Source organism: Macrobrachium rosenbergii, chromosome 21 (assembly GCF_040412425.1).
Source record: "Macrobrachium rosenbergii isolate ZJJX-2024 chromosome 21, ASM4041242v1, whole genome shotgun sequence".
Taxonomy (NCBI): Eukaryota; Metazoa; Arthropoda; class Malacostraca; order Decapoda; family Palaemonidae; genus Macrobrachium; species Macrobrachium rosenbergii.
Window position 1 is genome coordinate 60,985,262 of NC_089761.1, and position 27,419 is coordinate 61,012,680.

Sequence of the window (27,419 nt, forward strand, 5' to 3'; positions counted from 1 at the left end):
TCTTCAGTTATCACAGATGAGGAAAGACTTGTTTAGGCCCAGCTCTCTCTCTCAGTGTTCTCCTTCTCCTACTTTGTCCTTGGATAAGGAAGAGGAACACTTATAATCAGTCACTTCAGGTTTTAAGGAACTGGTTCAGTTGTGTTTGGATATATATCCTCATTTCTTTTCAGTGGAGCATTCTAATAATGCTCTCTCTCTGAGAGCTTCCAAGTTGGCGTTTGATTATTCTCCTGTCCCTTCCTTTAGGCTATCAGATTCTGTACATGGGAGATTTGACTCTATTGCTAAGGCTTTGCCTAAGAAGATCTCTAAAGGATCCTCTCTTTTGCCTCCCTTCCTTCATGCTAGGAAGTCATTAGTGTCAGACAGGGAAGTTTCTCCCCTTTTCTCCTGATCCAGCAGTGGATGGCATTTTTTTGTCCATGATTTTTTCCAACTAAGAAAGGTGCTGATCCATCAGGCAGGTTGCATTTCTCTATTCCATAGGCTGAGAATATGTGTAAGAGTTTGACTAGCACTGTCGAAGGTATGTCCCTCGGTGAAATTGTTCTCAACACAGTTGAACACTGTTTGAGGGAGTTTGTTTAGTGTCTTCCTCCTTTGGCCAGGGATTCTTTTGTTAAGGCCTTAGGGTTTTTGCTTCCCGAGATAAGGTGTTTCATGATGTGACAGGAGAGTTATCCCATGTCGTGAGCAACCTTAAAGTTCGCTGAAGAGCGCATCTTTGCCCTCTGCTGGTTCCTTCAGTTTCCCCATTTAGTGAACAGTCTTTAATTTCAGCACATCCTTTTGGGAAGATTGTTGAAGAAAAATGTCTGCATCTATAGCCTCTGAGACTGAGAAGACAGAGAATAGGTCTTTTATCCATCAGTCCCAAGCTTCTAAAGGGAAGTCGCCTGCATTGTCCTCTCCTTCTTTTAAATGTCCTTTGGGCAATGCTGCCTCCTTGGCTAGGTCTTCCTCTCAAAGTGCTGGAAGAGGAAAGTATCCTTTCACAAGCAAAGTTCCAAATCCCTTTCTGCAAGGGGAGGGAAGTTTATTGCCTCCTCTTATAACAAGAATAATAAACCTAATAAAGAATAGCTCCTTGAGCCCTCACGTACCTGTTGGGGGCAGGGTATGCCTCCTCGCTCAAGTGTTGGAATGCTTAGGGGTAGACGCTTAGGTAGTGAAAGTACTTTTGGAAGGCTATTGCATTCCTTTCAGGAGTTTGCCACCTCTTTCAAACCAGCCCATAGCTTTTTGGTCAGGCAACCCAGAGAAGAGAAGGATTTTGAGCCAGAAAGTCTTCTCTGTTAGAGAAGGCAGCTATAGAGGAAATACCAGCTACTTCACCAGGTTTTTACAACAGGATATTCTTAGTTCCAAAGGGAACGGGAGGTTGGAGGTCTGTTTTGGATGTATCCAAGCTCAACCTCTTGTGTTCAACTGACTCCTTTTTCATGAGTCAGCCTCCACGGTCTTTGTGGCCTTGGAGAAAAAGGCATGGATGTTTATGGTGGACATGAAGGATGCGTGCTTTCATGTCCCCATTCACCAATGTTCAAGAAAGTTCCTATGCTTTGTCTTTGGGGAAAAGACTTAGCAGTTTTGAGCTCTTTTGGTTCGGACTAAGTTCTGCACCTCAGGTTTTCACCAGGGTCTTATCCCTCTTTGCGAAATGGCTTCACTTACAGTAAACCCCCTGTATTCGCATTCTCATGATTCGCGGACTCGCGTATTCACGGATTTCTCTGTGGAACGTAGATACAGTACACATTATTCGCAGAAAATTCGCCCATTCGTGGTATTTTTCACTGAGAAATATTCACTAATTACTGTATTTTCATATTTTCATGACTAAATGCACTTTTTGTGATAAAACTAGTTCAGGTAGTGCTTGAGTTAAAATAATTCGACTTACGATAATTCGATAATTCACTTTTACGATGGGGTTAGCAATAAAATCGATACGACAATATTTTGAAAATAAGTATTTTTAAATTTCGCGGGTGACAGGCGCAGGCAACAGTGTACAATCAGGCAGCGTACGGTGTTTGATACGTTGGCCCGAGAGGCTGGAATAGGTACATTAATTCAATAAGCCGACCTCACTTGCTCTCGTTGTGTCGGAAGTTAAAATAGGTTAGTGTTCGTTTGCAATTTTTGTGCGTTTGTAAATACAGGTAGTGCACGAGTTACTATAATTCGAATTTACGATGGGGTTTAGCAATTAATACCGGTACGACAATATTTAGAAAATATTTTTATATTTCGCTCAGGCACAGGCAACAGCGTACAATCAAGCAGCTAACTTACAATAGACCAACTTCTTTTCCTCCATCTCTTTATTCCATCTTCTGGTTAAAAAAAAAGTAAGAGAATGATAAAAGTATTGTTAGTAACCTTATACTCTTGCGAAAATGCGTACAGCCATAAACAACCGAACGAGAAACTGTTGTTTTGCTAATAACCGAATCGAATAACAACTGTTTTGCTTGTATTTCAACCATTGTACGGTTAAACAATTACCGCAGTTATTTTAAAAATGATGTTAAGTACTGATATACTTTTACATTATACCCTTATCCGCTTTGGAGAAAAGATTTAAGCTGCAAATTGTAGTTGAAGCTGAGAAAAGAATGTTCAAGCTACTAATGACTATAAATTATTGTGCATTGGCAACATGGATGAAACTCTACCGCAAATAAAATTGGAAAGTATTTTAATCAAAACTACTGGTCATGAAAGAACACATATTACAACTGTTTTTATGCCGATAAAGATAAATACGAAAAGCTCGTAGTATGTTGATGAAATCGTAGTATGTTGATGAAACCAAGAGAAAATAGCTAACGGAATCTTGATTTTTTTACACAAAACAAACATGCCCCCAAACGGCCAGCCGCCAACGTCATCTATTAACGAAAAAATGGTCAAATTAATTTCACGAGACATATTTAAGTTATATTTCAACTTAAAAACACTTCATATAATGAAAAATATATGTCTCATATAAATAAAGTATCTAGAGATTCATTTATACTAACAGAAGCAAGAAAAGCGCTCTGAACTGAGTTAAATGCGGCAAAATAAACTTACTGCGTGATCAATTCCCAAACCAAAACATTTGATCGCAGTTTGTAATGCAAAAGCAATATATATGAGACTATATACAATTGGAAACAGTGTAGTAAAGCATAACTTTTTAAAAGATCCATGGAAAAGATGCACATTTGTTATTTTGATGTTTGTATAATACGGTGTTAATATGTGAAAATAGAATACAGTACAATGTAGGCTAGGCTACCGTATATGATATACCAAAGTGTAGGCTAGGTGGAGCCTCGCTAGGCCTTGTTTGTTATTTAATTTCTCTTTATGCTGACTTATCATGTCAATCTGCATTGAACCTGCAGAATCAGCTGACACTAATAATTACTATACCATATATGTATAGAGGATACTGTGTAGTGTAGGCTAGGCTACCATATATGTATAGATGGTACTGATTACCCTAGTGTAGGCTAGGCCATATTCGAGTTACGATTTTTTCAACAAACGATGGGTTTTGTGGAACCTAACCCCATCGTAAGTAGGGCAATACCTGTAAAATACTCGGGTATAAGCATTTTTAGAGGGTTTTTCTTGTGTTTAAACCATCAAAATAGGCAGTTCTAAGTGTTTTTAGAGGGGTTTTAAGTATTCGTGGATTTTAGCTATTCGCAGGGGGGTGAGGTATGAAAATTTTCCTAGCCTAACCCTTCCGAAAATGCTTCAATTATGCGATCCACCCACCTGTTCATGTTGTTGTTCTTTCACTATACAAACCAGCTTACAACAACAAAAACCACAAAACAGACTTACAAACCAAAATTACCGACCTAACCTTCAGAGAGCTCTCTCTACCATACTACAATCTGTTCAACTCAACCGCCTGTGTTTTACATTTTGCTCCCTCCCACCATTTTCGTCCTATGACGTCACTTACTATGACGTCACAACAAGAACAGATATTTTTTAAACATAAAGAATGCTTTGCTATAAAAACATCTTATAAAATTAAACGTGCTTTTTATACATTTTTTGTAACTTCCATACCATTTCACTAACACAGAAAATAAAAATAAAATAATGACTAACTTATAAAAGTAACATGTAATCACGGTACGCATCCCCTGCGAATACAGGGGTTTACTGTACTAGGAGTAAAGATACTGGACGATTGGATAATCATCACAAAGTCCAGGGAGGATTGCCTGAGGGCATGAGAGCTGGTTCTGGGGTGAGTGAAAGCCCTAGGTTACTGATAAATGTAGCAAAGTCTTCACTGGAACCATTTCAAAGAGTGACCTACCTGGGATGGTGATAGATTCTGTTCTTTTCTTGAGTAGACAATCTTGTCGATCGCAAGCGAATTCGCCACCTCAGGAAGCATGCCAGCCAAATGCTGCTGTCTCTGTTAGGCCACGTGTCTTCTCTGGAGAAGTTAATCCCAGGTGCTCGACTACTGATGAGACTTTTTCACTTGCACTTAAGGAGGCACTGGCAGAGAGTGTCACAGCCAATCCATGAGATATTGCCCTGGAACCCAGTTCTGTTCCCTTACCTTCATTGGTGGATGTCCGTAGAGATACTGCTTGCTGGGAAGTCTCTAGAGTCCCTGAGCCCAGACATCTCACTGTATTTGGATGCCTCAGACAAGGGCTGGGGTATACATAGTTATGGGGAATCAGGTCGCTTCCGGAGTATGGTCCAATGTTGAGAAGAATCTGCACATAAACTGCAAGGAGTTGTTGGCTATGCTGCAGAAGCTGGAAAGGGTAGTGACCAACAAAGTAATTTCTGTCTTTTCGGATAACTCAACGTCTCTGTCGTACCTAAGAAGACAAGGGGGCGCAAAATCAGAAACGTTAGTAACCATTACCATGGATTTGCCCCAGTTTGTACCTGGTTGATTGAATGTTCTGGCAGACATGCTAAGTTGTCCGGGACAGGTACTCTCCCACAAATAGACGTTAAACCCGACTGTGTGCGAGGCAATTTGGAAAGAGTTCAGCCAACCTCCCATCAATCTCTTGGCAACAAAGTTGAGTCATCATGTCCAGTTTCATGTCTCATCAGTTCCGGATCCTCAAGCCTGGGCAGTAGACTGGGAAAACATACTATTCTTGTATGCTTTCCCTCAATTTCCACTGTTGAAGGAAGTGGTCAAGAAATTGAGAGAGTTCCGGAACACCACCATGATTCTAATCGTGCCTTGGTGGCCGAGGAGACATTGGTTCACAGGCCTTCTAGAAATGTAAATAGAAGTTCCCAGACAGTAACCTTTTTGGAAAAATCTACTTCAACGGACAGGGAGGCTACACGGAAACATCAACATGCTTCGTCTAACCGCTTGGAAACTGTTAACGAGCTCCTCAGAGCTAGAGGCTTTTCAGAGTCGTCTAGGGACTTTATCCTCGCTGCAAGGAGAAAGTCCATTAATATATCAGAAACAGTGGGAACTATATAGATCATGGTGCAAGTCCAGGTCCTTAAGATATTTTAAGGTTTGTCTGTTGCCTCCATCAAAGGCTAAAAATCCATGGTGGCTTCTGTTTTAAGGCATACTGGATTGGATATTCCTAAGGATGTTGACCTAGGTGAAGCTGTACACTCTTTTCAACTGGAAATGCCGAAGGTTCTTCAGAAACCTCTTTTATGGAACCTAGATATTGTCTTATAACACCTTAGAGGCCCTCCTTTTGAGCCCCTGAGAGAGGCTTCTTTCAAGGCTCTTTTCTTTGAAAACCTTCTTTCTGGTGGCTTTGACTTTGACCAAAAGAATAAGTGAATTACAAGCAATATCAGCATTAGTAGTGTAGGGTTTTCATGTACTGGAGTAGAATTATTGTTTCTGGCTTCCTTTTGTGCCAAGAACGATGTTTAAGGCCAAAGCTCTCTGTAGAGTTTTCTTTATCCCTTTGCTGGAAACTAACTCCTGAGGAAGGAGAGCTGGTTTTATACCCTGTTAGGGCTCTGAAGTATTATACGTCCCATCTGAAACCTGTAAGGAAGTAGTGTAGGAACCTATTTTGTTTGGTCAGGAAGCCTGAGGTACCTATGTCTAAAAATGCCATTGCTTTCTTTATTAAATCCTTAAATCTGGAGGCACACCATGCATTCTCTACAGAGGATTGTCCCCTTTTGAAGGTGAAACCACATGATGTCAGAGCAGTGGCTACATATACTGTATTAGTTTTCACCAGCACCTTTCTCTAGACTGTCTAGTCTTGGCAGCACAGTGGAGGTGTAGCTCTGTATTCGCTTCCAATTACTTGAGGGACTTAGAAATCCAGTATGAAGACTGCTGTGTGCTAGGACATTTGGCTTCAACAGGGGAGATTATCTCCTAGTCTTCGCTTTGTGTCACAAACAGATAAAGGTTCTCTCTAGCTACCTCCTCCTTGGGTAAAGGGGAACTGTATGTGATGAGTTCATACACAGTACTTTACTCCACTTGATTTGGATTATTTTTTATACTTTAGTTGTCCTTCCTTTGTTTGTTCTTGGACAAGGACAAAGTCTTTTTTTTTTTAGCTGATTGAGTACCACTTTCTTCCAATTTGGGCTTGTTGTTTTTGGGTGTGAGGTACCACAGCAACTCAGGTAGGTGGTAACTCTTGAAGGATCATAGTTTTGTTGTGGTTGTAGCTCCTGTCAGCTCTGCAGGCCTGAGGCACAGGGGCCAATAAATTGCCATTCTGCATTGCACATCTTGAACCAATGGCTACATTTGGGGCTCATGTTCCACCTCCTAAGATAGAGGACCTCGCTTGGTGAAGATCCTCATCCGACAAGTACTTGCCATGTGATCATATTCATCAGGTAAGCAGCATTGAGGATATTTATATCTAATAATTCAGTTATAGGGAATCTCTTGCCCACCTCCAGCACACAATGTTGGAGCCAGCTAAATGATAAGAGGGTAAGTTTCACCTCAAAAATAATGATTTTTATGATAAAATCAGACCCTCTATCACTGAAACCCCCCCCGCTCCCCTTTTAAGAGATTAAGAGTAGAATGGGCAACTGAAGCATTCGCCGTTTTACCCTAACCCTACAAAGGGTGGGAGGGGGGGTAACTGTTGGGAGCATTCGTTAACCCTTTAACGCCGAGCCTCTATTTACAAAAGTGTCTGTCGTATGCCGGCGGCGTTCGGGAGTTAGCACCGAATCGGAAAAAAAGTTTTCAAAAAATCACAGCACGCTTAGTTTTTAAGATTAAGAGTTCATTTTTTGCTCCTTTTTTTTTCATTGCCTGAAGTTTAGTATGCAACCATCAGAAATGAAAAAAATATAATTATCATATATAAATATTGAAATTTATGACAGTGCAAAAAAAAAATTTCATATATAATTGTATACAAATCGCGCTGTGAGCAAAACGGTTAAAGCTAACGAGTTATTTTTTTTCTTTGTATTATACACTAAATTGCAATGATTTTGGTATATAACAAATTGTAAAACGATCAGAGCAACACAGAGAAAATATTATCACAAAATGATGCCTGAATTTGTAACGCGTGGACATAAAAAATTTGTTTTTTCAAAAATTCACCATAAATCGAAATATTGTACTAGAGACTTCCCGTTTGTTGCAAAATGAAGGTAATTGATTGAATATTACCAGACTGTAAGTGTTTTAGCTTACAATTGCAGTTTTCGACCATTTCGGTCAAGTTAAAGTTGACCGAAAGTAGAATTTTTTCTATTTATTGTGATTTATATGAAAATATTTCAAAATTGATAAAAGCTACAACCATGGGTTATTATTTGTCGTATTTTACATGAAATTGCGCACATTTCCATATATAAAACTTTATGTAATGACTAAAATAAAACGGTGCAAACATTACGACAAAGTGACAAAAGAATTTCTGAGATGTTAGGCCGAGTTACCGCGCGGACGTAAGGAAAAAGTTTTTTTCAAAAATTCACCATAAATCGAAATAGTGTGCTAGAGACTTCCAGTTTGTGGCAAAATGAAGGTACATGATTGAATATTACTAGAATGTAAGAGTTTTAGCTTACAATTGCATTTTTCGATCATTTCGGTCGAGTTAAAGTTGACTGAAGGTTGAAATTTTGGCAGTTATGATTTATTTGAAAATATTTCAAAACTGATAAAAGATACAACCATGAGTTATTTTCTGTTGTATTCTACATGAAATTGCACACATTTCCATATATAAAACTTTATGTAACGACTAATATAAAACGATGCAAAAATTACGACAAAGTGACGAAAGAATTTCTGAGATGTTCGGCCGAGTTACCACGCGCAGACGTAAGGAAAGTTTTTTTTTTTTTTTCAAAAATTCACCATAAATCGAAATATTGTGCTACAGACTTCCAGTTTGTTGCAAAATGAAGGTACATGATTGAATATTACTAGAATGTAAGAGTTTTAGCTTACAATTGCGTTTTTCGACCATTTCGGTCGAGTTAAAGTTGACCGAAGGTTGAAATTTTGGCACTTATCGTGATTTATATGGAAATATTTCAAAACTGATAAAAGCTACAACCATGAGTTATTTTTTGTTGTATTCTACATGAAATTGCACACATTTCCATATATAAAACGTTATGTAACGACTAATATAAACCGGTGCAAACATTACGACAAAGTGACGAAAGAATTTCTGAGATGTTTGGCAGAGTTACCGCGCGCGGACGTAAGGGAAAAGTTTTTTCAAAAATTCACTATAAATCAAAATATTGTGCTAGAGACTTCCAATTTGTTGCAAAATGAAGGTAAGTGATTGAATATTACTAGAATGTAAGAGTTTTAGCTTACAATTGCGTTTTTCGACCATTTCGGTCGAGTCAAAGTTGACCGAAGGTTGAAATTTTTTGTACTCGACGTACTGTACGTCCACTCGGCACCCAACAGACAATTTTAGTCGACGTACGATACGTCCAGTCGGCGTTTAAGGGTTAACGATTGTGTCAGTTTTAACACTTGTCGAACCTGTGCCAAGCAGTTGCAGATAAAGCTAAATGATAGAGGGTAAGTACCTAAAAGATTGATTTCAATCATAAAAATCATTATTTTTTCATGATGGTGACTATAATCGTGTCATGTAGAACTCCACAGAAAAATCAGTCTCTCTCTCTATCTCTATTTTCACCCCAGGTTTACAATCCCTTATCCGATATTCTAAAAACCAATTTTTTTCATGGATGATAGTGTCTCGTCATAGGTGTAAGATTGATGAAATTTAATGCTGTTTATAGTTCCACTTATTGTGAACATTCATATGTTTAACTCTATATACTGTACTCTTGTATCATGCAACTATCCTAAACAATTTTTAATCAGATTTTAGGATAACGCATCGTACTCAAGGTACAAAATGTGTATGAACTGTTGGCCCTGATTACAGTAGTTATGCCTATAGTAATCATTTGCAAAAGTCAAATAGTACAGTTGTTCGTCGAGTAATGTTAATTCTAATAAAACTGATGTTTTATTTAACACATTTAAATTTTGTGTATTGCCATAGTTATCATATTATAAAACATGAACAGTGCCATCATGCGCCATTTGCGTTCTGGTAATGTTTTTATTCTAAAAAAACTGTTGATTATATTTTAAAAACATTGCTATTAGTGTATACAGTTAAATAAGACGTTAATAGGAGGTATATTTTTTGTAAATTATCAAAGCGGGGTTAAAACTGCATCTTACCTTTATTTACAGTGGACCCGCAACTATTCGCGGTTCCGGATTTGTGGATTTCTCTGTGGAACACATATATACAGTACAGGTACTTACGGAAAATTCGCCTATTTGCGGTATTTTTCATAGAGAAATATTCACAAATTACTGTATTTTCATATAATTTTTGTGATTAACCCTTAAACGCCGAGCCTCTTATTTACAAAAACGTCTCCCAGTATGCGGCGGCGTTAGGGAGCTAAGCGCGAAGCGGAAAAAGTTTTTAAAAAAAATCACAGCACGCTTAGTTTTTAAGATTAAGAGTTCATTTGTGGCTCCTTTTTTTGTCATTGCCTGAAGTTTAGTATGCAACCATCAGAAATGAAAAAAATATCATTATCATATATAAATATTGAAATATATGACAGCGCAAAAAAAAATTTTCATATATAATTTTATACAAATCGCGCTGTGAGCAAAACGGTTAGAGCTAACGGGTTATTTTTTTTTCTTTGTATTGTACACTAAATTGCGATGATTTTGGTATATAACAAATTGTAAAACGATCAAAGCAACACAGAGAAAATATTATCACAAAATGATGCATGAATTCATAATGCGAGGACGTAAAAAAATGTTTTTTTCAAAAATTCACCATAAATCGAAATATTGTGCTAGAGACTTCCCGTTTGTTGAAAAATGAAGCTAATTGATTGAATATTACTAGACTGTAAGTGCTTTAGCTTACAATTGCAGTTTTCGACCATTTCGGTCGAGTTAAAGTTGACCGAAAGTCAAATTTTTTCTATTTATCGTGATTTATATGAAAATATTTCAAAACTGATAAAAGCTACAACCATGAGTTATTTTCGCTTGTATTGTACATGAAATTTCGCACATTTCCATATATAAAACTTTATGTAACGACTAATATAAAACATTGCAAATATTACGACAACGTGACGAAAGAATTTTTGAGATGTTAGGCCGAGTTACAGCGGACGTAAGGAAAATGTTTTTTCAAAAATTCACCATAAATCGAAATATTGTGCTAGAGACTTCCAATTTATTGCAAAATGAAGGTAAATGATTGAATATTACTAGAATGTAAGAGTTTTAGCTTACAATTGCGTTTTTGACCATTTCGCCAAGTTAAAGTTGACCGAAGGTTGAAATTTTGGCAGTTATCGTGATTCATGTGAAAATATTTCAAAACTGATAAAGCTACAACCATGAGCTATTTGCTGTTGTATTCTACATGAAATTGCGCACATTTTCATATATAAAAGTTTATGTAACGACTAATGTAAAACGATGCAAACATTACGACAACGTGACGAAAAGAATTTCTGAGATGTTCGGCCGAGTTACCGTGCGAGACGTAAGGAAAAAGTTTTTTTTCAGAAATTCACTATAAATCAAAATATTGTGCTAGAGGCTTCCAGTTTGTTGCAAAATGAAGGTACATGATTGAATATTACTAGAATGTAAGAGTTTTAGCTTATAATTGCATTTTTTTACCATTTCGGTGGAGTTAAAGTTGACCGAAGGTTGAAATTTTGGCAGTTATCGTGATTTATATGAAAATATTTCAAAACTGATAATTGCTACAACCATGAGTTATTTTCTGTTGTATTCTACATGAAATTGCACACATTTTCATATATAAAACTTTATGTAACGACTAATATAAAACGGTGCAAACATTACGACAACGTGATTTAAAGAATTTCTGGCGCAGACGTAAGGAAAAGTTTTTTCAAAAATTCACCATAAATCGAAATATTGTGCTAGAGACTTCCAATTTGTTGCAAAATGAAGGTAAATGATTGAATATTACTAGAATGTAAGAGTTTTAGCTTGCAATTGCGTTTTTTGACCATTTCGGTCGAGTCAAAGTTGACCGAAGGTTGAAATTTTGGCAGTTATCGTGGTTTATATGAAAATATTTCCAAACTGATAAAAGCTACAACCATGGGTTGTATTTTGCTGTATTTTACACGAAATTGCACACATTTTCATATATAAAACTTTATGTAACGGCTAATATAAAACAGTGCAAAAATTACGACAAAATGACGAAAGAATTTCTGAAATTTTCGGCTGAGTTACCGCGCGGTCGTAAGGAAAAAGTTTTTCAAAAATTCACCATAAATCGAAATATTGTGCTAGAGACTTCCAATTTGTTGCAAAATGAGGGTACATGATTGAATATTACTAGAATGTAAGAGTTTTAGCTTACAATTGCGTTTTTCGACCATTTCGGTCGAGTCAAAGTTGACCGAAGGTTGAAATTTTTTGTAGTCGACTTACGGTATGTCCACTTGACACCCAACAGACAATTTTAGTCGACGTATGATACGTCCAGTAGGCGTTTAAGGGTTAAATGCACTTTTTATGATAAAACTATTAAAATATTTAGGTATAAGCATTTTTGGTGTTTTGAACTATCAAAATAGGCAGTTATATGCATTTTTAAAGGGTTTTTAAGTATTTGCGGATTTGAGCTTCGCAAGGGCTAGTGTTACGCATCCCCTGCGAATCCCTGGGCGTTGAATATGTATATGCAGTAAATTTAAAATTAAGCAAAGTACTGATTCGTCAGTTCCGGATGTTGATTTTGCCTATTGCAAAACATTTTGCCCATCATTCATTTTTTATTCAGCTGCAGCTTAAATTCAGTGTTATATGTACTTTCTTAAGACCTTCTCGTCCCTTGGGTGAAATATTAATGAAGTTCACTTTATGTTTACTTATGGAAGTCACCACTGACAACTGGCAAATTTTTATTAAGTCAGTGTAATGCAACTCTTATTAAATGTATGATCATTACGGTAACTTAACACTGGCAACTTGGATATTTATGTTAGTGCTGGCTGCTCTTTGTGCCAGTGTTTTGCTTGGTGCAGTAAGTGGTTTTAATTATAAGTACTGTGATAGTAATTAATTATTTGACAGGCCATAAGTTTGGTAAACCTGCTTAAATGTATGACGATTTGCATTTAGTTCACCGATTGTTTGCTTTTTGGAAACACTAACTTGAGATGTAATGTTCATTATCAATGGAACTGTCCAAAAATGTGATAGGCATAGTAAACCTAGCCTAGGATATTCTTCTGAAAATGAGACTCACCCCAGAGCCACGATGTAGAGTATGCACAAAAATAGTATGAAAATGCAAAAAAACTTACCAAAAAGGTTATAATGGATTGAGACGGATCCTGCACTGACTGAGAGCTACTCTGTGACAAATGCTTTACTCTTTGTTTGGTGTGGAAGAGGAAATGTGTCATGGTGTCTCAAGACAAACATGTATTAGCTTGCATATTGAGCATCAACCAAACGATGAGTACCAAGACAGCTTTTTCTTGTCAAAATGTGTTGAGTACCAAATTCAACGATTTTTGAAGCCAGTGAGTAGTGAGGTATCACTGTAGTTGCTTTGCTCTAGCTAAACTTACAGTGCTGTCTTATCTTTTACCTTCTTTTTACCTTTTGTCCTGTCATGATTGATATTGACAAATCCTACATGCCATTTAATACAATTTTGATAACTCACAACATAATTATCCAGCTTTGATGTACTATTGGCCCCTAAGACACTGAAGTTTAATTGTAGGTTCAGGTTGATTGCCGTTGGTAGGACCCATCTGGAGTCAATCCTTAATGAAAATAAAATCATGACTATGGAGCAGAGCAAAATTTCCCTTTAAATTATGATGAATGGTAGTAAAAGTGGGTGTGGTATAGATATCCCACCCCAAAGAAGCATTAAATCCAGTATAGCTACTCTTGTGCCCATGAATGCCATTTTAACAACATTTTGAACAGTTGTAGAGAGCATTTAGGAAGTTTATGTCCCATGTGAGAAATGTATGGCATGCTATAGAGAATATTGGAACAGTTGATAAAAGTATCCACTAAAACCTAGTTAATTGTTTTTCAAACCTTAAAGAAATCCTAGGCATAGAATCAGACTTAAAATCATGAGATGCTTATCATACTGGAATCATTGAGATTAGGGTATAACAGCATCCATGACTTGGAGATATAGCAGTTCCTCAGCAAAAAACAATCACAGTGCAACAATCAGGATAATGTTTTCATCAACATTTTAATGACAGGATGTCCCTTTATGTAGTTAAATTTTAAATGACTTCCTTCCACAGTATGGTAAGGTTTTCATCTATGTCCTTTTCCCTTGATTTCTTCTTCCTACTGCTTCCATACCTGCAGTACTACTCTTCTGACTGACTTTTCCTCAGCCCTTTGCATCAGATCCAAATCATCTTTGTATCTTTCCAAGTCACTAGGTACCAGAAGACATTTCACAGCAACTTTCTCATTTGTAATGCAATATTTCCATTGCACTGTAGGTGTGTATCTTAGCATTATGTAGCCACACCATTTTCTTTGTCAGTGCCCATGTCTTTGTTGTATAGAGTAATACAGGCAGTCCCCAGTTTATGGCAGGGGTTCCGCCCCTGGCAGTGTGCCGTAAGCTGAAAATCGCGTAACCTGAAGCATCATAATTATAATGGGAATAAATTGCGCTTACAGCGCCGTAGGCCCAGGTAACGGCATTGTAAAGTGGGTAACAGTGCTGTAAATTCACTTACGGTGCTGAAAAATCAGGGTTAACGACGCCATGAGGCAAGCCCCATAAGCCCGGAATGACATAACCTGAACTTGAGGTAACCCCGGGGACTGCCTGTACATACCTTATACATACATTAAGTTTCAGCTCTATTTGATAATGTTATACCTTTTTAACAGTTGTCAAACAATCACTTTTTACTTCTCTGCATTCTTTCCTGTCACTATAAACTTTGTTTTGCTTATGTTGATTTTCAGCCATCTCTTTCCTCTCTGCTTTTGCATTCAAACACCAGTTGAATTTCCCATCTGATTCTGCCATTAACACAATGTCATCTGCATATAGCAGCTCTGAGGAACTCCCTTACTGCACTCCTTGTAGCTTCCTTTGTTATTATGGTAAAATAAAATGGGTTTAGGACTGATCCTTGATGAGCAGCAGCACATAAGATCAAATTCATGGGATAAAATCCACTACAAAAAATTGAAAACCTTGGCCAGAATTGAGAGGTAAACTGGATATAGTATTGCAGTAGGTCCCTACCAACAGGGGGTTTGGACCCATCTGTGTATATTGCATAATTTAGACCAGTGGATCTTAGAACTATTGTGAGATTTTTTTACATGGTAGTCTCTTTACAAGTTTTAGATTGTTCAGCGGACCTTTTTTAAATTAATTACAATTAACATTACAAAATATATTTTACAGTTGCTGAAACAACACATTTTTATCAAACAATTATATAATCAGAAAATGGTAACATTAAGGCACTGAAACAAAAGTATTTTTTTGGAAACCAGGTTACATATTACTGAAACAAAATCTTCTTTTGACCTATGCTCCAAGGTATGCTGCTTATGCATGAAAGTAATTTTTATATACCATATTTTGGGCTTATAATTCATGCTTTATATAAAAAGTCCCAGAATATCACCCTGCACCTTATATGCTGGCATGAGGTAGTTTCAGTGCTGTGGTATGCCTTCCTGTACCATAAATGAACTCGACACCTTATAGAAGTGTTTCCCAAATTTCATTTTAACGTAATTTAACAAAAAATATTTTCTTTTCATATGTCATAATTTTTATAAATTTTAATTAAAACTCACTGGGTTATACTTAGTCATAAAATAAAATACAGGCAGCCCCGTTATTATGGCCTTGGTTATCGGCGATCTGGTTTTATGGCACTTGTCTAGCGACGATAACTGGATTTTTGGCACCGATATGCACTGATCTCCGGTTATTGGCGCTGATCCCCGCTTATTGGCACCAGTCCCCACTTACTGGCAGCGCCAGTAATCAGGGATCGGTGCCATTATTGCTGATTTTCAGTTATCGTCACGCTGTCGGGAACAGAGCCCCACCGTTAACCAAGGACTGCCTGTAATAATATAAAATTACCAGTATCTGTCCTTACTATCAATATCTTTTATGTTCTGTGGTGATTGTGTTTACTGGCAGTTCATTATAATTTGTGATATAGTGGAATTCTCACAAGTTTGAGGACAAATAACAATAAAAAATATAGTACAGTGACATGAATAGATACATGTTTGCTTGTTATGCATCTTCCAAGGAAATTATGTTCTATTGCTGGAGGGATAAGGACACAAATCTCAGCAAAAGGTACTAAATTGTAGTTGGTTGAAAGATAAGATACTTATCCATGAAAAAATCTCTTACAAAAAGACATACATAAAAGACCAGGTTTCCTCTTTAAACTTGAACCACATTCAGAGAACCTGTTGAAACGTGTGCACAAATCTAAATAATTGTCTAGTATAAAAATGAAAAGAAAGTTAGCCAAAACAGATAAAAATAAAACCTTTCTGATATTGGAATTAAAACTTCCTGGTAACCTCTGTATATGGATGATTTTCTTTGACTTCAACTTCCAATTCTCTATAAAACAAAGGTTAAGATGATGAAATTGAATGAAAGTTGAAAAGCAACCTAATACACATAAGCCAAACTAAAATTCCAAGGCTTAATCTTTGATGGACACCTCAGTTGGAAAGCTTGTGCAGCTTATCTAAAAATCAGAAGTAAAAATGTGCTGACAAGCTAACCCTAATATTACTGTTTAGCAGTAGTTCGACCAATACACGTACAGTAATTGGTGATGGGAGTCAAATAAATGGATCTACTGCACCTTAAAGACTTTTTTGTATCAGTTTATAATGAAAGACACAATGTGCACTAGAGCTTGTATGGTTAAGTCCTCTCTAAGTAAACCTAAGAGTGGTGAACCACCCTTGCTCTTACACTGTGATCTAATAGAAATTGGAATACAGGCAGTCCTCGGTTATTGGCGGGGGTTGCGTTCTGGGGGTGTGATGATAACCGAAAATCGGCGATTTTCAGGCTTATCGGTGCCGAAAAGTGCCGATTTTCGGTTATCAGCACCTCTGTTAGGTATGTATTGGTGCCAATAAGCGGAAATCGGCGATTTTCAGCGCCGAAAATTGACAATTTTCGCTGCTAGATAAGCGCCATAAAACTGGATCGCCATTAACCGTGGACTGCCTGTACTGTTAAAGACATAAGCCGTTGATTTGCTTGCCAAAAAAAATTATTTGATCTGAGTGAGGTTTTCATAAATAATCACTGATCACCATATCTGGTTAAAACTAATAGACTCGTGACACTTTAAATGTAACCAAACTCCAGCAGTTGAACTTCCTCCTTCTTGATTGATGCATAAAATCCGAACATGCTCTTATCTCTATTATAAAAATTTTTATTAAGAACTATTATTGCAGTGCAGACCTTTTTATCTTATATGCTTACGATGTTTTGGTGTTTTATTAAAAACACCAAAACATTGTAAGTATGTAAGAAAAAGGTCTGCACTGCAATAACGGTTGGATCAAATCTTCCAATTATTAAATAGTTTAACCAGAAGTAGGATTTACTCAATATCTGCCATTGTGATATTTAATAATAGATGTTCATAAAAGTGCAACTTTCAGTATTTGCGTAAGTACCATAGAAGTACGTAAACATCACTTTCCCAAAATATTCCCTTTACCACACATACATGAAGCCAGTACAAATATTGAGCCATGCTGGGACCCCATGCACGTAGGTTTTAAAGGAAATGACGATGCAGATAAACCAGCAAAGTTTGCTTCAGTTGACCAGATGATGGAATGAATAATAGCAAGTTAAAGCACAGCAGACTCAATATGCATTAGGGATGCAGCAGTCATCAAAACTAAACAGAAATGTACAAGTGGTATAATCAGTCGAGAATAAGGACCACCTTTATATGACATGGTTACACAATAGCCACCCATTTCCCCCATATGTTTACAATAAATAGATTTATATTTTTTGTGAATAAGTGAAGGCTAAATTTCAGTCTCCAATAAATGACAAGTAGTACTATAGCTATAATTGAGTAGATGAAGTATAATTGTTCCTACAGGGATATGAACCTTCGCTTTCATAAATTGAGTATTCCAGTACATCTCTTGCTTCAGCTGGTTGGTAGATGAAGCATAATTTTATTTTTTTCAGAGCAAAACTCTTGAAGGAGCCTTGTGAGAGAGAGTTTTGTGCTTGGTGATCATATTAAACTGTTCTGTGTAATGAACTAATCCAATGGATGAAGTTTTTGATCACGATTATTTTCCAACTTGGGTTTTGTCTGGTATCACTGCGATACTAGGACAAGTTTGTCTGGTGTTCAAGAATAATTGAAGTAATGTGTTTTAGATAATGTACATGACCAGTTATTAAGATTGGCAATTTTTTCTCTTGTTCTTCAGCCGGACTTCTATCAAGTTTGCCATACGAAAGCAGAATATGAAGAGAAAGGGCCAAGCATTTGTAGACACAACCCTGTCTTTGGAGCTATGGCATAGTTTTCTACTTTGGCAAGTTGCATGGTAAATGTGATCTACATAATGTAATAAGGCAGTGGATGTATTGTTGAATAATTGTTGTTGAAATTCCTCTACTTCATTTTCTTTAGGAGGTTTGTCTAAAAGGCAGTACTTAGTTATATTTATATTTTTCATTCTTCAGTTACAGATACAATATCACAGATTTGCTGTGTGTTAAATATATAGTGAATTTATACTTCATTTCAAATGGTGGTTGTTATCTAGTATGTTAATGGCATTTTGTTCAACTATTTATTAATTGAAATATTGGGAAAAGAACGTGCCAACTCCTCATGTAAAGTAGTTTTTACTCCATGGTAGGGAGTGATACAAATATTAGATAGGGAGTGACATGGTATAAATATGTAATTTTGAAGGCATATGGCATGACTATGAGAAAATTAAAAATGGAGTAGAGCTATAAAGAATTCACCTAGTCACTTTCCAAGTTATTTGGTAAGAATTCAATGAGATATGCTTGTAATCTTTGGGACAGCATCACTGTTTCATTGTTGGGGCTCCAGTCCAGTCATTCTAACACTTATAAGCATTCAGTTAGTAATAATGTGTTCTCTTTTTGTTTTGTGTCTGTAATAGCTTCCAAGACTGATTAAATTTCTACACGGATTTAAATTGGACCCAGATTCAGTGTAGATGCTTTCCTTAATCCTTTGTTGTTATCAAGGATAAGGTTTTATTCCTTAAACAGGTTTCCTGTATGGTTGGAGTGATTGTTTTGCACAAATATGATTATGGGGCAGTGCTCCTAAACAATTCTAGTTTTTGGGAAATCGTATATTTTTTTTTTTTTTGTAAGTATTGGATGCATTGTCTGAAATTCATGTTCTCCCATTTACATTGCACTTAACCTATAGGTGTTTTTGTTCCTGTGTTCCTTGTTATGATGTAATTGATATTGTCAAATACACAACATACATTAATTCACCAAAAGTATAGTGCCGTATTTTGCCTTCGTTTTCAGGGTACTAGTAGTTACGATTTAACTAGGTGTCAGTCATTGATATCTATCTTCCATTCTATGAAAACTGAAATCATATATTAAGATTCCTCGATATAATCTTCACCAGGGTATTCAATGGGTAATAGTTTTCAGGTCAAATTGAATTTGTAACAAGACCTGAACAAGTTTGTGATTTTATAAATGTTTTTAACTTTGAATTTAAGTCTTGCCAAGGGAGAATGTTGTCATCAGAATTGTACAATATTTTTTAGGGCTTGATATACAAATTTGCACCAAGGATTGTAGGCAGAGTTATCTTTACAAGCAAGAGAATTTGCTGTCAGAAGTGATTGGTAATGATTTTCTTTATGGGAAGATTTCCCCTCAAAAATTTTCTTAAGGATAAACATGGCTTTTATTTTATGAAATCTCTTTATCCTTGAAATTTAGGTTACATTGTAACTTCTCTAATATTCAAGTTCAGATTTATAAGTTTCCAGAAAAGTATCTTATTATGTTTTTATTTTATTGGCTAGAAACCTGTGTTAGTTTAAGTCAATAGAGCATTTTAATATTTATTGAAATCAAAATTTCCCTTGTAAATATTAGTGGTCTTAGTCTTTCTAATTAATTAAATTAGGGATGGATGTGATACAACCAAGTGCAATGAAGTAGTAAATACATGTAGTGTAAACAAACCATATATTTGCAATATTCATTAACCTTGCCATGCTACTCTTTCTCTCCTGTGCACTCAATTTTTTTTTCGTATACCTTTAAATTCTTCTTATGTAACTGCTATTTCAGCAGGCTTAACTTTGCTTCTTAATAGTACCTTATGTATGGTTTATGTTGACTACATGTATTTGTAAAAAGAACAGTTAGTGCACTCTATTGTTATCAGAGTATCTTGGGATCTCTAAGCTGGTAGCTTAAGCTTAATTTGTATGCCAATTCTGCCCCAAAATTAGTCACTGTTATGATGTAATTCCATGTCTGTATTGTAGGACTGAAAAGTGATCCTAATTTAAATCACACCACTGACATTATATTGTATACATTTTTATTTCACAAGTAAACTTTTATTGTAACATTTGATAAATTAAATCTTTGATTTTCACAGCTTGAAACTTTCCCATAGCAAGGTCTCATCGCAGTTATTTTAATTTAATTTTCACCTACAGTCATGCTTGACCTTTATTCATATTTCTTTCTATTGATAATTGAATTTATGAAAATAAACTATCATGCTTGACCTTTGTTCATATTTCTTTCTATTGATAATTGAATTTATGAAAATAAACTATTAATAAAATTCAAATTTTGTCATTCCCAAGAAATAATTTGCATTCATTGATGGATACATGCCACTTCAGTGTTTTTTTTTTTAATACTTTCCTTCATTTTTAAGGGCCAAGTGTGTTGACTGCAGTAATTAGATAATGCAAGCATAATAGTAAAGTCGCTGCAACATGTCATTATTGTAGTAACATTGCTTTGCAAAGATTTATAATATTGGTACTACTTTTTGAAAGCTTGAGAATATTATGTAGAAAAGTCGACATAAATTTCATGTTTAATACTACTTGAATCACCTTTAATAAAGAGGTTAGCAATTACAATAATGTCTTGAGCAAAAGTTAATTACATACAATAGAGCAAAAGTTAATTATACACACTAGCTTCTCAAGTTTCAAGATATATCTATTCAGATCAAAAGCTTAGAATACAAAGAGTACATAGTATTTCTCATAAGAAAATAAATGAGCTTTAATGTCATGAAAAATATATCCTCCAGTTATGGTTTGACCATTACCTTTTGAAGAAAAAAAAATTAAAGTTTTATACAATGAGGAAGCTCTGATACATCTCATGTCTGATGCACTATAGAAGCAAAATCATTGTACTGTTGTATAGAGCTTGAAGATACTGTGCTTGGGGTAGTTTTGAGAGCAGTTAAGAAATCTTTGATCTCCACCTCCCGAGCCAATATCTGGAATAACATTTTGGGATTAAATTGTGTGATAGGCTATTACTGAACAATCCATGATTATCTAAGTTAAAAAAATAATCCCAACTGCAATTATTTTATATTTCATGCTTATCTGAAGTAAAAAAATTAGCCTCAACTACCATTTAACTGTCTGTTAGTTTCTCACTATGCTGCACACTGCAGTAATAATGATTATTATAGTACAAAAAACTATTACCTGCTACAGAACCATAGGTCCCCACTCTTGGTTACATGAAGTGCAACTTGATATGTATATAGTACTACTCAACATTAAAAAAATTAATGCAACATATTTCTTATCAACTTACAAATAATTTTTAGTTTGCCAAAAATCCAGGTAATGGAAAATTTTGATAATGGAAGTAAAAGCTTATTCATTTTTGATAAATCAATATAAAAATCTTTAATCCAGTCTTGTTAAAAGAGGGACAGTTATGACTGCATCTGATATTATACCTAAACTATTTTTCATATGCATTATTCACAGTGACCATTACTGTACATTATTAGGGCTTCATCTGGAAAGTCATTAACCTGCATAACAAGCTTTCACAGAACAGAATGCCCACATTTAGCTAAAGAAGATAAAATAGGACTGAATAATAAAAAATAAGATTTTAATACATCTGATAAAATTTTTGCAAAAAAATTACAAGAACAGAAAATTTATATGTATAATTAATAGCAAAATCCAGTAAAAAAAAAAAAAAAAATACTGTACTAGCAATACTTGTCCCCAACAGGTTTTTCTCTAAGAGAATTTTGTCTAATGAAATACTTAGAGTAACACTGCAGTCTTTGAACATACACAAAAGTTTGACAAACATCCCTCCAATAGTACAGGAAGTTTTCAGACAATCCTGTTTTACATATCTGCGCAAGATGATCTCACTTTGTCACAAGTTTGTCTAAAATTCCTTAAACTAAGTGTTACGCTGATGAATAGACAGATAAGATGCAGAACTATGCATGATGGTCTACCTTGTAATCATGTAGGAGATCCCTTCAACCATGTACAAGTTGCAATGAGAAAAATGTGATGGACATGCCTTTGTATCACATTTTACAGAAATCCCTTAAACTATATAGAGGAGTTAAGACAACAAGGTATGTGTGACAGATGAGATGGTCTTCCTTCATGCAAACCTATGGCCTGAGAACATGCTGGACAAGGTGTTCATCCAAGTGACTACTCGAGCAACTAATTGTAACTCACTTCCGCAGATATGATGCAACTCCCTACACTCTTCCTTTTCACTGGATGGTGGTAGAGCTATATTCTGAACCCATCAACTGTATCATCCAGATGTAGCTGCCTTCTGACGTGTAATCCTTATGGGGTTACCTTTGGTTTTATGAAGATTGCTTTATAATGAAGGAGAATCGAAATTTACTCCAGCTCAGGGTCCTATAGCTCTGTCATACATATACCAGACCAAATATGAGTTGAGGGAGTCGTCACTCCCTCGCTAACAGGGAGCAAGGCATTTCTGGATGAGTTTCAATCTCCAGTCAGCTGAAACAACCTCTCCTACATAGAAACCAACACATTTTTAAAGTAACCTTTTTCTATGATGCTGAAGGAGAAAATGCTTGGGGAAGGCAAATGAATGAGGGTATGCCATCACTCGTCCCACCAACTACCAATTAACTACCTTGTTACAAATTTTCATGACCAATTCCAGCTTGCACTGAGGTATACTTTAACATAAAAGTCTGCTTTGTAACACATTACTTGAAAAATTTGTTTTATACCACATGTATAAAAGTCTAAGCATTTCACCAGTCATAATTAGGTTATTAAAAAAATCTACAGCAAGGCAATGTTTTTCAGGAAACAAAGTTCTGGTCTTTTTAAATTTTTGCCATTTAGTCACCTCATACTAGACAAGCTTTTGTTTTGAGGAGAGTTTGAAACTGTAGGGCTAAACCATGAAGCAATTTTGTATTTTTCCCAGGTATAAAAACCAAAGCCTTTTATATACCGTAAAGGACTAGTCTTTAGGGCGAGCTGAGGATGGTTGTTGAACTTGGTAACAAGGCAGTTAACTGGCAGAGACAGGGGGAGAGCAGGGATACATCCTTCACTCGCCCATTGCTATTATCTCTTTCCTTTGACTACAGGGGTACAAAGGGTGGTTGAGGTGGGTTGAACTTATATAAAAGGCTCTGGATTTTATACCTACAAAAATACGAATTACTTTAAGTTTTGTTATTTATTCCAACAAGGATACAGCCAACACTTTTTATACATACAGTTCTGAAGACTTCTGCTTTAGAAGAGGGGTATTCGCTGCAACTGACTGGAGTTGAATTCCACAGGGACTTGTATACTCCCAGTTGCATATGCAAGCAAGTTGTCATGACTCCTGGAAACTCCTAATGAAATGGTGAAATGGGTTGACCAGAACAATTGGGACCTGGGCTAAAGAACCTGAAACAAGAGCGGGGACTCCAGTAAGAAAAGATTTTGGAGAACCGTGGCATCCCTTGTAGGATTCGTTACGTTGGCAGGCAGCCAATTCTGGCTATTACCAAGTATTGGATTCAAAAAAAGCTCTACCAAGTCCTCCACCCCTGTGTTGAAGAGGAAGGACAGAAGGTGACACATTCTAAAACTACACTAAAAAATAGGCGGTCACTATGCATTCACCTGCATCTTATCCAATTCCAACATGTATTCTGGGCCAGATGCTACTCTCAGTAGAGATGATGGTCCAGTCATTCAATACTTTCACCTCCAGACTTATCCTGGATTTAGATACTCGGATGAAATACTAAAGGGTTTGATCAGAAATTGGGAAGTTACACAACTTGTTGAGTAGCCACCAGAGGTCCCAAAGAGACAGTATCTATCGACTTGTGGGTGACAACCTTCAAGAGTGAGGTAAGGGCAGTCTGGCTATACTAGACCCCTGACGTCATTATCTGAAACACTGTGAAGTTCTGAAAAGTGATAGACAACCTCAAGCCCTGACTTCATGTGCTCCTGAGGAAGGTGGGAGGCTGACTGCCTCTGCAGAGAAGTCATAGGCTTGCCTGATTACCTTAAAAAGCCAGAAAGATAAGGTGCTCCTGGGCATCTCCTTACACCTACCTGTACTTTACTAACAAAAAGTCTGCTACATCCCTGCCTCAAGAGGTGTGTTCTTTTCAAGTAATAACTTTATGGCGCAGACCAGGCAAATAAACATCTCATCCAGGTCTCCACCAACAGTCTCGGAGGGAGAAAATTGAAAAATTTGAATGTCTCATCTGGAACAGGTAGGGGGTGCATAGTAAGGCTCTGTAACACTATTAACAAGTTCCACTCCAGGAGCTGGAGCTTTCAAGGGGGACAGGATTATTCAAAGGGACTGGATCTCTCCACAGAAATGGAGAGATCCAGTCCCTTCAGTCTGAAGACCTGAGTAAAGACTGAGTGGTAGCCTTTTACCTCAGAAACTGACGAGTTTGCATTGTGAAAGTAGACAAGGAAGTCTGTGATTTGCTGGCCAGATGCTCCAACTGGAGAGGGACCCCTTCTATAACACCAATCACAAAATATGCCCTACTTTCCTTGGTACATACTTGCAGAGAAGCAACAGAGGTACCCCAGGAGAAAAGTCTTTCTCTCTCTCCCTGGATAATCTCCAGGCATGAATGTGGGAAGTGGGAAGAGCCCTCTCACTCATTCATGATCTTGTCCCAAACCAGAAAAGCATCTTTTCAGAGGGGCTTAGATGTTCCCTTCCTCTCCTTTTTGTGGAAGAAGTGAATCTGGGAACAAGGAGGACAACGAAAATGATGATGAGGAAGATGATTAAAAGGAAGAACAGCGAGAATGTTCCTTCCTTTTTCCCTGGTACACCTTCATTATCTTCCACACTGAAGGGCTGGCTGAGGCTGGAACAGGAGACATCAAGACACCTGCCAAAGGGTTACCTACTGGAAGAACCACAGCAACCAGAGGATCCTCTTCCTTTGCTGTAGAAGAAGAAGCCATGGGGGCTGTAAAAACAACAGGATCAGCAGCAACATCAAAGAAGGCTTGGTTTGTCCTTCTCTCCTGCCAGGTCGTCAAGGAATGCAGCCACAGACAGACTACCTGGAAAATTAAGAGTAGGAAATATCTTTTGCAAATACAGAACTTGTATGAATCAATTCCTGAGCATCACACGATTCATTGTCCCCTGATGAGATGGTATGAGAGGTTTGTTACAAGGGATGAGCTAATCCTCCTTGAAGGGTAGATCTAGGTGTAGGAGGAGGAGGAATGGAAATCAGTGGAAAAAAAAGCTGGATGGTTCAGTGGTGTCACTGGTGGAGTATTAGACCCCAAAGAAGCTGGTGAATGCCTCTTGTCCTTCTTCCTCCTCTACCAAACTTCTTCCACTGGGAAGAGGGTCAGGATGCACATGTGTCATAAGGGAAAGATTGTACTCAATCTTTCCCTTATAACACATGTGCATCCTGGGTAAAGAATAAGTGCACATGTGTCATAAGGGAAAGATTGTACTCAATCTTTCCCTTATAACACATGTGCATCCTGGGTAAAGAATAAGTACAATCTTTACCCTACAAAAAGAGAAATACTGTACTTATGTTGGTCTACCATTAAGGTTCACATGAAATTGAATATGTTTCTTCTCCATAATGAAAGAAAAACAAGACCAAACTGGTGCATCATAACATAGAAAACTACACAGTACAAAAAGAAACAAATGCATTTGCACAGCAACAAGTGTAGCATGCTAATCATCCATATCCAATGACCATACTGGATAGAGAGGGGAAACACGTTTTCTCTATCTGGTAGCCAAAGAAAAAATGAATACAGCACTGGGTGAATAAGAGAAATTCTCCCACCCACCATCTACACCAATTAATTGCCTTGTTGCCAAGTTCGACAACTGTCTCCAGTTAACGATGGGGGTTCCATTCCCGACCAAGCGCCAATAACTAAAAATAGTTGTTAACCTGAACATCACAAAAATTATGCCACTCACAGATGCCAATAAACTCCCTACCGACGCTGATAAACTACTAACCGGTGCCAAAAATCTGGTTATGTCGAAACTGCGACAAGAGAGATTGTACTTTTCCACAAGTTGTGGTATAGTTTTATGTATTCTCTTTACATTTACGTATAGTGGAAATGTGTATTATGTAGAAGAAGGATATTATGTTTTGTTGTGTTTGTATTTAGTAATGAAAAATGTTTTCTTGGCTGTTTTGTGTGTTTAATTGTAAGTACAGTATACTGTATATGTAATAGTGCTTAACTACCGGTATTGGTTGTTTGTCCTGTGGTTAGTTGAAGGTTTGGTGTCGGTCAAAGACAGCCGTGAAAGACAGCCGTGAAGTCAGTCTCTTCATAACCTTGATACGGAGTGGCTCAAGCTAGTAGGGACTCAAGAATGCAGCAACAGTTGTCGGTGCCTTCAAATCCACTTAAGTATTCCTATTCACCTTAAAGTACATTTAGGGAAAAGTTCCTTTAGGAGATATGCATATCTAAATGTAAGGAGAATTTCTTGAGGTGTGCTTTGGATGAGGAACACGAAACAGATATTGTGCTCACACTAATCTGACTACTGTATTTCAAGCTAGGAACATTGAATGTGCCAACAGTAAGTTTATATTGTTTATGTTTAGATTAATATACACAACGCAATGTATTGATATAATCACAATTTCAACTATCATAAGAATGAAGTAACCTGGGTGTCATAGTGTAAGACTTAGGCTACGATTAGGTCAGTACATTTCGAATCGTTTAGGCTATACGATAACACTGACGGTTTGAAATGCTCTACTTATTCTGAATGAGTTAGAATAGGTTAACAAACATTGTTAGCTAGGCGTCGTAAAACCGAGACGTCGTTAACTGATGCCACCGATAAGCAGGGATTGCCTCTATATATAACAGGTGTAGCCCGTAAAAATGACTAGAAGTGCATTTGATGGAGCTGTGCCTTACAGGTTAACCAACCTAATGGTTTCAACTTTGATGATACTGTACAACCAGACTTATTATTACATGCAATCACTGTAAACTGTAATTACCATATCAGCAGGAAGCTTGTTAAGAGTATACTGCATTGCCCCCAAGGTATCACTGGAACAAGGAGTTATCTTGTTATCTGCAAAAAACAGAATAATGATTACAAGAATAAAAATGTATCTTCTATTAAATTTTTTCAGTAAACTGTAAACAAATTGGAGGAGTATTTCAGAAGCCTTAATTTTCAAATCCCTTCAGTTACATTAATATAACCTTTAAA

At 36.8% G+C, this 27,419-nt stretch overlaps 2 protein-coding genes across 5 annotated transcripts in view; one reads left to right on the top strand and one right to left on the bottom strand.

Annotated features, from left to right (window-relative positions):
* Arp3 (Actin-related protein 3) overlaps positions 1–20,454 on the top strand; it is a 92,530-nt gene extending 72,076 nt beyond the window's left edge. The window contains exon 9 of the mRNA XM_067123908.1: positions 18,062–20,454. Coding sequence (XP_066980009.1) covers positions 18,062–18,157 — 96 coding nt within the window. The 3' untranslated portion in view covers positions 18,158–20,454. The remainder of the gene's footprint in view (positions 1–18,061) is intronic.
* LOC136850239 (vacuolar protein sorting-associated protein 4A-like) overlaps positions 20,186–27,419 on the bottom strand; it is a 52,628-nt gene continuing 45,394 nt past the window's right edge. For all 4 annotated transcript variants that reach the window (XM_067123906.1, XM_067123905.1, XM_067123903.1 and 1 more), the window contains 2 exons: positions 27,202–27,278; positions 20,186–21,132 (listed from right to left, as the gene is read on the bottom strand). In XM_067123906.1, the coding sequence (XP_066980007.1) occupies positions 21,010–21,132; positions 27,202–27,278 (200 nt within the window). In that variant the 3' untranslated portion in view covers positions 20,186–21,009. The remainder of the gene's footprint in view (positions 21,133–27,201; positions 27,279–27,419) is intronic.